We start from the raw sequence: 13,869 nt of genomic DNA, 5'->3' as shown, positions 1-13,869 counted from the left end.
CAAATAAAAATGGTTTGCTGTGAAGCTGTTGAAAGGCCTTATGTGGTTGAGAGTGTGAGTCCTAATTTCTGTCTAAAAGGCCAGTGATTAAAATTGCTGAAAGGTCTGTATGCAGTACTTCTCACTTTCAGCATCATACTGTATTAAATCACTTTGAGGACAAGTGAAGCAAATGTAAACACTTGATAAAACTCTGTACAAAAGTAAGCCTGCTTCCTGTAAGCCTGCTGAGAAAGAAGAACCCTGGAAGATGAGAGATGTATTAAGAGTTCAGATAATGTGGTAAAACCAGGGCACACAAAAGCATATAGTAGTGCATTGTAGAAACTTGAGCCCACTGTTCAGAACTCCCACTGACAGAGGAAGTTAACCCTGAACGAGGGCTGCAAGTGTGGTTTTTGGAGAAGGAAGTTATTATAACTGCATCATTGTAATACGTAGTTCCACAAAGTGCAAAGCAGAGTAAAATAAAGGGAAAGGAGGAAGTAAATACAACTGAGCCAAAGTTAAAACTGCTTAAATACATGAAACTGGTGTTGGTCTCAGCATACAGCTTAAAACCACGGGTTCCAAATTTCTTGGCAGCAGCTTATTCCTTTCCATGCATGCTTGGAGTTTTTGCTGTGTTATTCAACAAAGGGGTCACCTTAGTGATGGGAAGTTCTTAAGGCAGCTCTGGGAAGTTTAATTAGCGGGGAAGGCTTTCAAAATGTAATGTTCTTAGGATTCAATGATAAAATCTTTCTCCAAAATGTTCCAAAATTTATATTCTTTGAGGTAATTTCTCCGTTAAGCTGTAAATACTTGAGTATCTTCTTGCAGGTAGGATTTAAGTAAATGAATTAATTTTTGTTTTTAGGTTGATACTTTAGAAGGTGAAACACAGTTTACAGTGCTCTTGACCTTGCAGATCTGGCAGGTAGGATTGTTTAAACCTCGTAATAAATGATGATTCCTATCCAGCAACTTAACAAACGATATTTACAGTGTGTGAACTTTAAAAAGCACAAAACTCAGATGCTTTAAAAAGAGAAGATGCACATTTCTGTGATACCCCTCCTGAAGAAGGATTTCTAGAGGCTGAGATATCTGGCAAAGCTTATGCAGTGTTTATCTGTCCTACTATATGCAAGTTAGAAACCAAAGGTAGGCAAAGCCTGCCCACAGGAGCCTCCGCAAAGGCAACTATACAATATGTTTTAATAGATCATTCCCTTTTTCTCCATAGAAATTACAATGGACAGTAACAGTGAAGGCGGTCGGTCTCGGTCAGGTAGTGAGGGAAATATTTCACCTGTAGAAGAAGAAGCTTATTATCGCAGCATTGGTGGACACAAGAAATGGCCTCAGCAGCGTACCATGGCCTCTGAATCTAGATACGGTATGCCGAACGTTATTCCTCCTTTGACAGACACATTGTAGAGCTGCGTGTTAACAAGTGTGGGTTCTGTATGACAACATTGCATGCAATGCAGAATGCCAGGGGAACCTAGCTCTTGAGTCCTGTCTGCTCCCAGGTAAGTTTCTCCAGCTGAGCTGTAAGGGACAAACAGCCCTTAGTCCTCTGTCCTGACACTGCTGTGCAGCCTTTCCATACCCGACTGAGCCTAAGCCCAGTGCATTGCATGAACCTCTGTGGAGCTATGCTGCTACTAACGCCAGTCAGTATGTACTGTACACACCTGAACAGCATCCATCCATATGACCACATTTCCCCTTGATTCATACAGCCTGGGCAGGGACAAACAGTAGCTGGTATATCACAACCCAATGCCCTATAATAGGAAGCAGTTCAAATGTTGTCCTGATTTACAGCTTTGGGCTAAATGAATGTTTGGGATCTTTTCAGTGACCACACAGGACTTTGACTCTGTCACTTGAAGACAAAAAATATTCTTATTTTTAGGGATAATTACATCATGATGAGAAACTTGTGTTACATAACTAAGGCAATTATACCTACTACTGATAGTATTTGTTGCTTCATCAACATGAAATCATCACATGATCAACATCTCAGTTTTCATAGTTCATAACACACTAAATTGAAGTGAAACAGTTAACCCATAGAAGCAACCCAGGCCATATATACAACTAAGAAACACATAAGGCATTAGGGGTTTTTTTGTTGGTATCTGCAATGAAACAAAAGGGGTCCTGAAATTTTAGTGTAATCATAATTTGATGTTGAGTTTTAAACAAATCTGACTGACTTCCAACCAGATCATCAGCTTGTGTATGTTGGTGTATATGCGGTAAATTTAATGCAGCTGTGGTTGTGACTGTGCATCAGTTGGGAATCTGGCTGGCTGCATCCGAAGACTAAACTTACATACACGATTCTGTGTGTACGTGTATGATACACAGCTTTACCTCTTGGCAGCATTAGATAAGTGGCTGATGAACTAATCAAGAGATTGCTTTCTGGTTCACTGAAGCAAACGTGGCTGAGTCAGATTGTTACAGGCAGTGCTTTTACCAGAGACACCTTTGGCTGTAATTGATGTTTGCAGCAAACCCCCAGTAACTGCACTTGGGGTTGGATGCACAAATTGGTACTTTTAATTTACAAAACACCCCTCAACCCACCTGGTGGGCCTGAGTATGGCTGTAACCTGACTGTGGGAGGAGAGCAGAACAGGGAAGAATCCCATCCTTCGTGTCCCATTGCTTTCTGTCCCATATACGTCCTTCTCCAACACTTCCTTTCTGTGCTTTGTGCCTGCGTAAAGCTTCTTGGCTGGAATTTTTCCCTGCCCTTTTGCTGTTCTGCACTTTTTCCCTGTTCACACTCTTTCTTGCACTCTGGACCCAAGAGTTCGTAGCTGTTCCCTTAAAGCTGTGACCCTCTAAATTTTTTTCCTGGCAGTTTAAAAATATCAAACGTTAAATGCATCTCACGTAGAGGCAAAAAGAGGAATTTTACCTAAAATGTTCCATATTGAATGTTTGAACTACTACCAAAAAATGGGAGAGTTCCATTTGTAAGAGGAGATTACAGTAAAAATCGTGTTAGTATGAAAATTGGGTGGGAAGACTTTGATACAGTTGAACTACATTTCCATCATAATTCATACCATCCCTTTCTCAATTGATTCATTGTGAAGGACCTTGTGAACTGGATGATAAATGTTGATTGAGCAAAGAACGAAAGTAGGTGACCCGCCGAAGTGAGTGGGATGTGCACTGTAAGCCAAGCGTTTCACAAGTGGCTTGTGATTTGGAGGGCTTTATGTCTGGGGACTTCATATGTCTTGAAAGAGCCTTTTTTTTGGGGGAGGCGCTGCCATGTGCTCTTTCAAATAAAACTAAAAGCCTTTGAAACCTCTCAGTCAAACACTGTTTGCCATTTGGGCCTAATTTTCTAATTCAGTTTTACCACAGTCCATCCTTAAGTATGTTGTTGAATCATGGACATTCTTCTAGTCATTTGAAAAGTGTGGAAGATAGGAGCCAAAGCACCAGTTCTCATTTTTTATGCCCTAATTGATTTGGTGCCAGATTCCAGTGCAGTGTCATTTGGGGATGGTCTTTCCTCAGGAGCCTGTTAATGTGGTTAAATACAGCCATAGCTAACTATTTCTCATGTATTTTAATACATCTTGTAAGTGTTTGGGTTGGTCTGGGGCACCGCTGGCTATGTTAACTATTGACTGTGTTTAAACAAAATCATAGGCAGTATAGCTTCAACACTGAAGTAATAACTACTGAAATGTATTTCTTCTTGCCTGTCTGGAGAGAAGAGGTTATAACCATGTTTTAAACCTGGTAGCTAAAACATGGTCTGTCAACACAGCTGGGATGGGCGTTCTTGTGTCCATGAAGAGCGGAAGCAGCTGTGCTGGAAATCAGGTGGATCCAAAGCATGGTTCTTTTTGCAGTAATGATAAAGCCTATCAGACTCCTCATATCACTCTTAACATGCTTCATTAATTTATGGCAAGCTCTAGTAAACCTAACAGAAATGGCTTTCTTACCTGAGCTGCAATCACATGTGTAAATGTCAGTGTGGTGTCAGAGATCAGCACCACATTCAGTGCATGCTCATCGTTACATGCTTTTTAGAAAAATACCAACTTGTTAATTCAAAACCCAACATTGAGCTTAATAGGACGTGCAGTGAGGTACTGGGGTTTCACTGAAATGCCAGGCATTTTTAACTGGAATAGTTCAAAGCTGAGGCCAACTTGTTCTGAATTGTTCTTTTCTGGATTTACTTCCATAGATGGCTATGGTGGTCATGACCATCTTTCTCCAGATATTTATGAAGAATCAGAAACAGATCCGGGCACAGAAGATCTTTCTACTCGAATATTTGTTGCACTCTTTGACTACGATCCACTGACAATGTCCCCAAATCCTGATGCTGCAGAAGAGGAGCTGCCTTTTAAAGAAGGACAGATCATTAAGGTGGGATCTAAACCCAAAGGAAAGGAAGGATCTTGTTTTACAAGCAGCTGTCCTTTGTTCCCTGTGGAGAAAGCAACTTGTGTGACTAGAAACTAAGGGTTTTACTCCTCCAGAGGTTCAGGCTGTAAATCTGAGTGGATCTGGAACCTAATATCTAATGCTAGTGGCTTAAAAATAATTACAGAATGGGCAAAAATCTCAGTGTTGCTATAGTTAGTTAGGGACAGACTCAATTAGAGATTTAGGTGCCAAGGCCAAAATTGTGACTCTGAAGCCCTCTATGGCCATTGCCACAAGTCCTGCAGGAAGAACTGCTTCAGAGAGGGTGTCTTTCCTGCAGAGGTAGCACAGAAGTGCAGAAGTGTTTGGTGTTGCACATTCATACGTACTGGAGCTGCTGTAGTTTTTAAACACCAAGCACTCCTAGTTTAATTAGTGGAAGTACAGAAGTTAGGTATTTCTCTTTCCCAGTCTTCTGAAGCTGGGAAAACCACCTCCTTTCCTGACTGTGTGATGTCAAACACAAGCTGCCTTGAAACTGGGCATGGAAGAGAACTCTGCTCCATTTCAGGTGTCAGGGACAGTGTTCAAGCAAGCCCTCCAGCCCAGCTTGCCTCGTCATATGCTTATGCAGCTGCAAGGCAAAGCTGTTCCATTTGCTGAGCTCAGTTTTAAACACCATCAGATTTTCTGCTGACTCAGCAAATGTAAACAGCTCCTCCAGCAGCCTTTTGTGTAATTGATGTGGTGCAGGATGAGCAGAAATGAGAGCGACAGAAGGAGCAGCTGCTGCGGTCCAAAGGGGGATTGAGATTTAACTGTGCTCTGGGACAGGAGCTATAAAAATACAGGCTCATTTGTTGCATTGCCTATTTCAAAGATAAAATTGTAACTTGGGCTAATAAAATACTGACTGCCTTCCACTGTGTTGGATTGGATCCTAGCACAGATGTCTAGGTCACAGTTTTGTAATGTTAAATACTTTGTTAGATGTCTTGCTTCCCTCCCTATGTCAGATAAGGCTTATGCCAAAAACATTAAGCTTGTTGAAAAGGGCTTGTTTTTTGTTGCAAAAATGTTCATTTTCCTCAGGTATTTTAATTATCTAATCACAAATATGTACATGCTTGGCACTGAGAAGTCTGGAGAGATCCCGCATCTGATATAAACTCAGCGCTGTTTCTATTTGGGACCATGGTGGTTACTGTCTGATGTCATCAAATTGCTCAGGAGATGGGTTAGTTTGTTTTTCCAAGGCACTCTCTGTGCATGAGCTGAGCCGGAGGAGGGGGGCAGCGCCCTCTCTCTGTCTCCTCCCTCCCGCCTGCTGCTGGTGTTTGGGGTTTTGCAGGTTTCTGTGTGTGTGGCGGCTTTTCTTTTGGGTGTGATTTTTTTTTTTTTTTAGGTGTGATTTTTTTTTTTGGGTGCGATTTTCTTTAAGTGGTCTGAGAAGAGCCACTTGAGCCCAAACAAGGAACAGCCTGAACTGAGTCATCAGTTTGGCCTGAAGAGCAGTGCTCTTGTTCAGTACAGGCCGTTATCCAGGCCTCTTTAGCATTATCAGCCTTTATGAATTGAGTGCGCTTTTGGAAGCTAAGAGAAATTTGGGGGTTACCTGTTCTCTCTGATGGATTTCACGCTATTTTGATACCTTAGTTCACATCAGACAGCAGCAGAGCTCAAATAAAGAAATCCATCAAGCATATTAACTATCACACAGACATCTCTGATCTTATACAAGTAATTCTATTCAAAACACCACCGCTTTGGCACAGTTCGGCAAATGCTTCAGTTTGAAAGTAAGTTCTGGTGGCTCCAGAGTTGGTGCCATGTGAATAATTCCATAAGCATCAGTGTAAACCCATAACTATACTTTTGGCTCAGCACAGGGAGAAACTGGTGGCTTCTAATGGTGTTTCTCATGTTTTGTGCATTTCACTGCTAATGAAAAGACTTGACATTCTGCTTATGTATCTAATAATTCAGATTCAGTCATAATTCAGATTAACAGAATTCCAGTTCTATAGCATCAGCCAGGGTAGTCAAAAGGTAACAGAATCCCACATCTAAACTGTAGCCATCTGTCTATGCTCTAGTAACCATTTAACCTGCATCAGAATTCCAAGTGCTAAAACCTTTATTGACCAACATTATCGCTCTTTGAATAATAGGTTTATGGGGACAAAGACGCCGATGGATTTTATCGTGGAGAAACCTGTACAAGGATTGGCCTTATTCCATGTAATATGGTCTCTGAGATCCAAGCAGATGACGAAGAGATGATGGATCAGCTCCTAAAACAAGGCTTTCTTCCTTTGAACACACCAGTGGAGAAAATAGGTAAGAGAAAATATGCACACTTGACTGCTCCTGACTCTGGAGTGCTCTTAACGGGGCTGGAGCTGCTTTGCCTTTTGTTTTCACTACATGCAGATGCATCTTTTACAGCCATTTACTACACTGTGGGATATCAGTCAGTATCTGGATGATTTTATTCAACTAATATTTAATCTCGGTCATATCTTTTTATATTTTGCCAATATAAGTGGATTTTTTTGTTGTGCTCAACTGTCAGTGTCCTGTGAAGTAGCTGAGAAATCAAAAGGACTTTAGCTTGGAAAGAGGGAGAGGCAGTTTGTGACAGAAATGTTGCCCTACCTGATAATTTTTAAGCAATTCTTCTGTTCTGGGATGTTTCTGAGAGAGCTGTTAGCATCCTACCCCCAGCAGTTCACCTGTTTTAGCATTTTAAAACACTGTGTGTGTTTTCTCTTTGGATTTAATATGTTAGCCATTTAAATGAAGGAATGCTGTGCAGAGGATGCAGTGGCTCAGGAGACAGAGGGCAGGCAACTGTCCAGAAACTATTTATGAAGCAAATGTGCTGTTTGGAAACTCTTACCTGTGTTAATAGGTTTGGTAATCTGTGGCCTTTTATCACAATGCTAGAGAGTATCAACACTGGGTGATTGACATCAATGTGGGGACAAGTTGCAGCTTGTTTTCCGTTCAAAGTAACTTTAACAGCTTTCCTTCCCTTCCTCTCCTTGTGGCCGGAACAGAAAGAAACAGGCGGAGTGGCAGACAGCATTCTGTGTCCACGCGGAGGATGGTGGCACTGTACGATTATGATCCCAGAGAAAGCTCTCCCAACGTTGATGTAGAGGTACTGACAGCCCATGGCTCTGCTCAGGGAGCTGCATCGCTCCCTGAGCTGGTGTGCTCAAACGTAGCTGAGAATTACAAACACTGGTCAAGTGTTTCGGGACAGATGGCTGTGACAAGCTCATGGTTCCTGAGCAAGTAGATTTCTAGTTCCTGTTCAGTGAAAAGCAAGGAACAGTCTTTGTCGGATTTATTTAATACAGCTCAAGACATGATACGGTTGGCTTTGGATGTCTGCTGTGCAATATATCTGCATACCTATGTACAGAACACAATTCTATATGCAGTTATAAAGAGTAGGGAATTGTTATTTTCCAATTATTGTTTTCAAATTTCTGTTGTATGTTCCCACATTTTACTTGCCACAGGAATTAAAAATATGTTACAAAACCTAAATGACATGTAAACCCATGCAGTTGAGAGGAGCCCAGCTCGTGTCCCAGGGAGCCCTGGGGGTGTCTGGAACCCAAGCAGGAGAGGTGCTGGGGTTAGCAAGCTAAAAAAAAAATACATTTGAAAAACAAACCAAAGATTTTGCTCTCAGAAGTTGAATTTGGAAAAGTATTAATGGATTTAGTATTAAAAATGTTCACCTTTGCCAAGCAAAACCTGCTCTGTCACCTCTTTCCTTTCCTGCAGGCGGAGCTGACATTCTGCACAGGGGACATCATTACTGTCTTTGGTGAAATTGATGAAGATGGGTTTTACTATGTAAGTTGGCTGCTGTTCAGTCACTCAGACTGCTACAAACTGTCAGAGAAACTGTTACCACTCCTCTTCCTCACCAGTCAAAAGTATCTCCCTTTCTCTTGGGAACCTACATTTGCTTCAATTAAAACATTCACTGGAATTTTTATCCTGCTGCAGGGAGAACTTAACGGACAAAAGGGGCTGGTTCCTTCCAACTTCCTTGAAGAAGTGCCTGACGATGTGGAAGTGTTTCTGTCTGATGCGCCCTCGCGCTACGCTCACGATACACCGATGCGTACAAAAGCAAAAAGGGTAAGCACCCGAATAAGAAAATCTTAATGTTTTATTTTCCATTCCATTCTGTCTCACCTATAATTTAGACGTTACTTTTAACATTTTAAATCCATCTGCCCATTTAAAATTGTTTCAAATATATAAAATAAAACATGAGGGAAAATGCCTTGACTGAGCCTCCCGCTAGCTCCTTACCGTTATCAGTGGAGAAACCAAATTTACCATCTGATTGCAGTCGTTACATTACCTTCAGTTGTAACTGGAGTTTAAGCAAGTAGTTACCTCGTAATGCTCCTAAGCTACTACTATTACATGCAGAACCTAGAGGAGGGCAAAAGTTACTGTGGAGGGAAGTCTGGACCAGGCGTTCCTCTGACCAGGAACTGTAACTGCAGCTGACTGACAGTGTTCATCTCTTGGTCCTTATGGCTCCCTGTTCCAACTGGCAGTAGTTAATTGCCCAGAGACTTGTCTTTTATCAAAGACTAATCATGTTTAGAGTATCTCATTTTTGGTTTTGTTTCATCACTGCAATACTTTTATATATTATATATTTTATATATATTTTTATTTCTTTGCTCATCTGCTTGGAAACAGAAGAAGAGTGTTCATTTCACACCTTAATAAGGCAATGTAGCCTTCACGTAAGTGAGCAACTGAAGATACCAATAGAGATTTCAGTTAAGCTACCTGGCTCTCTAATGCAAGTCTTGAAACTTAATTGTGGGGAGAAAGAAAAGAAATATGTCTCCAAACCCCTTGGCCACAGAAAAACAGGCTGTACGCTTGCACTGTACCTGGTCAAGTCAATCTAGTTTTTGCAGGAGACAAATCCTTTCAGAAGGAATCCTCAGTCAATTAGACCTCACTTGATGAAGGTCAGTGTTTGGAACATATTTCTTCCCGAGCTAAATGTTTGTTTCCATAGAAAGGCGCGTTTGGTGTCTAACTGCCCTACAAACCACAGCTGCATATTGCATTGTTAGCCAAGCCGGGAGGAATTTCAAGCTCCTGTGTGGAGAGAAAAGCACAGACCCCCAGCCCTTACTGAGCACACAGATGAGCCGTAAGCCAACACGTGTGGTAGCTGCCGAGGGTATAGTTGGTTTTGAAACTCACTACATTCAAATCTAGCTACTTAAATTGTCTGCCTTAAAATGTGTTTTCCATAATCGATTATACCCCAGTTTGCCTAAGGCCAATGATTCAGCAATTCTGAAACCATCCCCTCACATGGTACAGGGTACCTGGATCTTTCCTAGAAAGAGCATGTTTGAAATATCGGCAACTGTTTGGTTTACCAATGCAATAAACGTCTGTTATGGAACATGCAGCTCACTGGATGAATGCATTAGACTAAAAATATGGTATCTTCAGGTGTACGTTGGGGTGCTTTACCAAGTTGGGTTTTTTTTTCATTAGAATTAGACCTTGATTTAAAAATCAAAGTAGGCTTGAAGCCCCTTTGCTTATCTCACTGTTGCACACGCAGCCAGTAAATTGTAGTGTTTTAACTTGAACTACACAAAGCTAGCAGGGGTCCCCATGGCATGGATTCTACTGTGAAAATAGCATTTGAATTGGTAGTAGTGCATTTTGCCAGCCGGGCACTGTAGTTAGGGTAGGCTGAGTATGAGCAATTTCAGCATTTTCATTCAAGTGCTTTTGATGATTTAAAAAACAAACAAAAAATAACAAACAAACAAACTAACTGTTTAAAATGTTTAGGAATGCTGTCATCTAACTATCGTACAAATGTTCACCCTCATTCAGCAACCTCATAGCTGCAGCACACACATCAAGCAGCCAGGGTCTTTAAGCTTTCTTTGATTGCAATTAAGGTTCATTTTAGCTTTTGTTTTTAGTTTTTTCCTTCTCTTTTTTTGTTTTCTTTCAAGCCAGTGTGCCATCTTCTCAATCTGTACATAAAGTTTGCTAACCAATTTTAAAGAAAAGGCATTTAAGACAAATAATCATGTAGCATTTTAAGTCATTTCCTCTGAAATGGTTTGGCTTCTATAGACTGCTGATCTGTAGTAATTAACACATTTCTCTTAATTCCCTAGCTAAAAGTACCCCTCTTCATTTCTGTACTATCAGAGTACTGAAATGCAAAACCAAAACCAGTTTTGTGGCTTTTGTAGCCAGAATTATGGCAAAAGGAGTGTCTCCAACTCCTCATTTAAAGACATGTAACCAAACCAGGGCTCTTTGAGTGTTTCCTATCGTCTCTACTTCCTCTCAAAATGTGTCTTGTCTATAAGCCTGTACACTGTTTTAAGCCACAAAGACGAAAGGAACCAGCCCTTTGTTTAAGTGGGTGATGGGACAAGGGATGTTACCAACGTTCTTGATGATAACAGCTTTTAAGCTTTCAAACATTCAATAAATTATAACAATGTACCTAATAGGTTCCTCCTGAGAATACAGGTACATCACGGAGAGCACCATCCCCCACAGTCCATCTCCATTCTGGGTCACCTACGTCACCTATGGGTTCTGGTAGTCCCGGGAGAGGCAGGGATATGTCCTCGAAAAAGAAAAAGGGGCTGCTTTCCAAAGGCAAGAAACTGCTGAAAAAGCTGGGTGCAGTGAAATGAGTCATGTTCTCCTGGACAACTTGTAAAGCTTCCAGTCTGTGTATTTATTTTTTCTTTAAACGTCAAAACTAGGGCTTTCATGACTATGCAGTGCCACTTCCCCAAACCTTTGCATTTTTAACTCTGACATCAATACAATCATGGGAATTGCTTAATCAAAACAGCAAGAAAAAAAGAAATGGATTATTTGTTGCAAATATTTCTTTAAAACAAAATTGACTAAAATTTTGGGGGATTAAGACCAGAAGAACGTGGTTTTACTTGAAGTCAGCTTCACACCTGCAACTCCACTGGATAAATCTCAGCCTTTAGTCTCCTTTAACCACGAGTGGGGCAAGAAAACTCTGTTCATTGACTCCAAGTGCAGAGAGATCACCCTACTCTATCTAATCTTTATCTCTAACAGAAATGGTCTTGAAACTCCTAGTTTAATCAGCCTTGATGTTTTGCCTTATTAATGCACAATGATTTGTACTGTCTAATAAATATACAGCGTATACTTTGTATGTACTGTGTATTCAGCTGTCTTCATCTTCCCTCAAACATGGTAATTTAAGATCAAGTACTCTGTTACTGACTCCATCCACTGTCTGATGTAACTCCTGGGAGTTTGAAAGTGCTGCGCAAAATACTTTCTTTCCTGTTTTTGCTGCTTTTTTTTCTTTCTTTCTTTTCCAAACCAAACCCCTTGTACTGGTTTCTTTTGTCAACATTTTCACTAAGCTGAACTCAGATACACTGTAAGTTATTCAGAGACTCACCTAGTTTCAACTGTACCACCTCCAGTTTTGGAGTTCCGGGTTCGATGTTCTAAATTGGGGGGAGGAAAAAACACAACCCACAACCTCCAGCACAACCACCCTTCAATCCCCCGTGTTTTCCCCTGTGGAGGTACAGTACAAAGTTAAAGGCATTTTGATATTGCTGATGTCAGATTGACGATCAAGTGCATGTCTACAGTAAAAAGTGAAAAACTGTGTTACATCCCCAAGCCGTAGCCAGTAAAAAGGCTGCACCAGGTGATAATCAAATATCAGCTGCAGTATTGGCATCTTCAGCAAACCAATCGTACACACTGATGGCAGTCATTGGTTGGTACTATTTTGTAATTCTTGTCCATTTGTAAATTGTTTTTACTGTTTATACATACTTTTCAGACTGCCTTTCTTTTTGTAATTTCTGGAAGGTTTATAAATGAATGATCAAAGCTTCCCCATTGTGTCTTCAGATAATAATGTAAATTCCTGTAAGATACCGTGTGCTAGATTATAACAGTTAATTAAAGAAAATAACTGGCCTAAATTTGTGGTAAAGTACTGTGTGGGTGTGTGCATGTGTACAACTGTTGTGTATTATATTTTATATAAATAAATAATTTGATATTTTGTAGAGTGCAGTATGTTTCATGAATGTACTGTATCAGCTCCCTGGTTACAGTGTCAGCCTCCCACTCCCTCAGGAAGAATTAGCCACCTGCCCAGGGACACTGTTCCACGAGGAACAGGCCACAGCCACCATTTCCTACCTTTCTGTGGTGGGTAAGGACGCAGTTTCCTACTGACCCCAATGACAGAAATCAGATCACAATGAGTACCTGTAACAGGCAAAGTGATACAGAACTAGGAAGAAATATTGAATCGTAATAGTGAACAGGGAAGGCTATCACTGTATGACAGCAGAAGGACCAAAATGAAATATCTGTCACAAAACCCCACTGCCTCTCTTCATTACAAATTCCATGTGGAAGAAGCTGGTACAGTGCTGTCAGCCCAGGAAATTAAAAACCTGAACTGAACACAAGCTCTGGTGCTCCCTCATCTTTCAGCGGTGTTGGTGGCTGCTGAAGTTCACTGTAGGTAAAGGCTTCTCTGGACACACAGCTCCAGGAGCTTTCCAGGGGTAAAAATGGTTAGCAAGCTAGTTATTCTAGCACATGTCACACCACATGCCCAAAGCCCGGCCTTGAAGTATGTAAGCAAATATATCTGACATGAGCAAATCAGCACGGATTACAGCAATAACTTTATTTAAATCTCACAACAAAAAGGAACAGGGTTCAACACACATTAGTTAAAAAAAAACCACCAAAAACCAGCACTAATCCAAATTAGGCACATCCAGGCGTAAGCACTGCTCATTACTGGGAACTGTGCTGTGCAACCAGAAACCATCTACTTACTTTCTTGCTCGTCAGTGCACTTACATTCTTTTATGGAAATTATGTTTAACAAGAATGCCCTTAAACAATGTCAACCAAGAAGTTTAGTTCATTCCAGTTACACATTGGCAGCTGTAAAACAACAATTTACTCACCCTGTCTTGTAAATAGGAAGTGTCAAGACTAAGAAAAAGCACTTCAGTATGACAGTCCAGTGCAAGTCACACAGCACCCACAACAGCATTCGAGTTCTAAGCCATACCTTTTTGTTGAAAGCATTCCCTAGCCTTGGCTCATAAATGTGTTCCTGGAGCTGTGATAAGATACAGAAGTAATTCTGCCCTCATTGCAATAGCCAAGAAAAACAAGGAAGCAACAACTGCATTTTGAAATTTGACAGTGTAATATGCTAGCCTGACTGCTAATTATTCTGTGTAAGGCTTCCCTAAACTATAAGAACAACAGATAACCTTTTGTGAAAAATCCCAGAAACTCTATTAAATAAGTATTAAAAAATAATGCCAAATAGTGTAATTTTTATAGGTGGCAGAT

At 40.8% G+C, this 13,869-nt stretch overlaps 1 protein-coding gene across 6 annotated transcripts in view; it reads left to right on the top strand.

The window, feature by feature from the left end:
• Positions 1 to 11,159, top strand: part of RIMBP2 (RIMS binding protein 2) — a gene marked incomplete at both ends in the record, with an annotated part of 125,106 nt that extends 113,947 nt beyond the window's left edge. For 3 of the 6 annotated variants that reach the window (XM_080628355.1, XM_080628354.1, XM_080628351.1), the window contains 6 exons: positions 4,226 to 4,410; positions 6,582 to 6,750; positions 7,473 to 7,576; positions 8,215 to 8,286; positions 8,443 to 8,577; positions 9,157 to 9,183. In XM_080628355.1, the coding sequence (XP_080484481.1) occupies positions 4,226 to 4,410; positions 6,582 to 6,750; positions 7,473 to 7,576; positions 8,215 to 8,286; positions 8,443 to 8,577; positions 9,157 to 9,183 (692 nt within the window). Of the gene's footprint in view, positions 1 to 1,228; positions 1,382 to 4,225; positions 4,411 to 6,581; positions 6,751 to 7,472; positions 7,577 to 8,214; positions 8,287 to 8,442; positions 8,578 to 9,156; positions 9,184 to 10,970 lie in introns of those variants that run through there. The other 3 variants (XM_080628350.1, XM_080628352.1, XM_080628353.1) reach the window with 3 other exon arrangements.
• Positions 11,160 to 13,869: the final 2,710 nt, after the last annotated feature.

Source organism: Psittacula echo (assembly GCF_963264785.1).
Source record: "Psittacula echo genome assembly, chromosome: 13".
In the NCBI taxonomy this organism is placed as follows: Eukaryota; Metazoa; Chordata; class Aves; order Psittaciformes; family Psittacidae; genus Psittacula; species Psittacula echo.
This window is presented reverse-complemented; position numbering and strand designations above follow the sequence as displayed.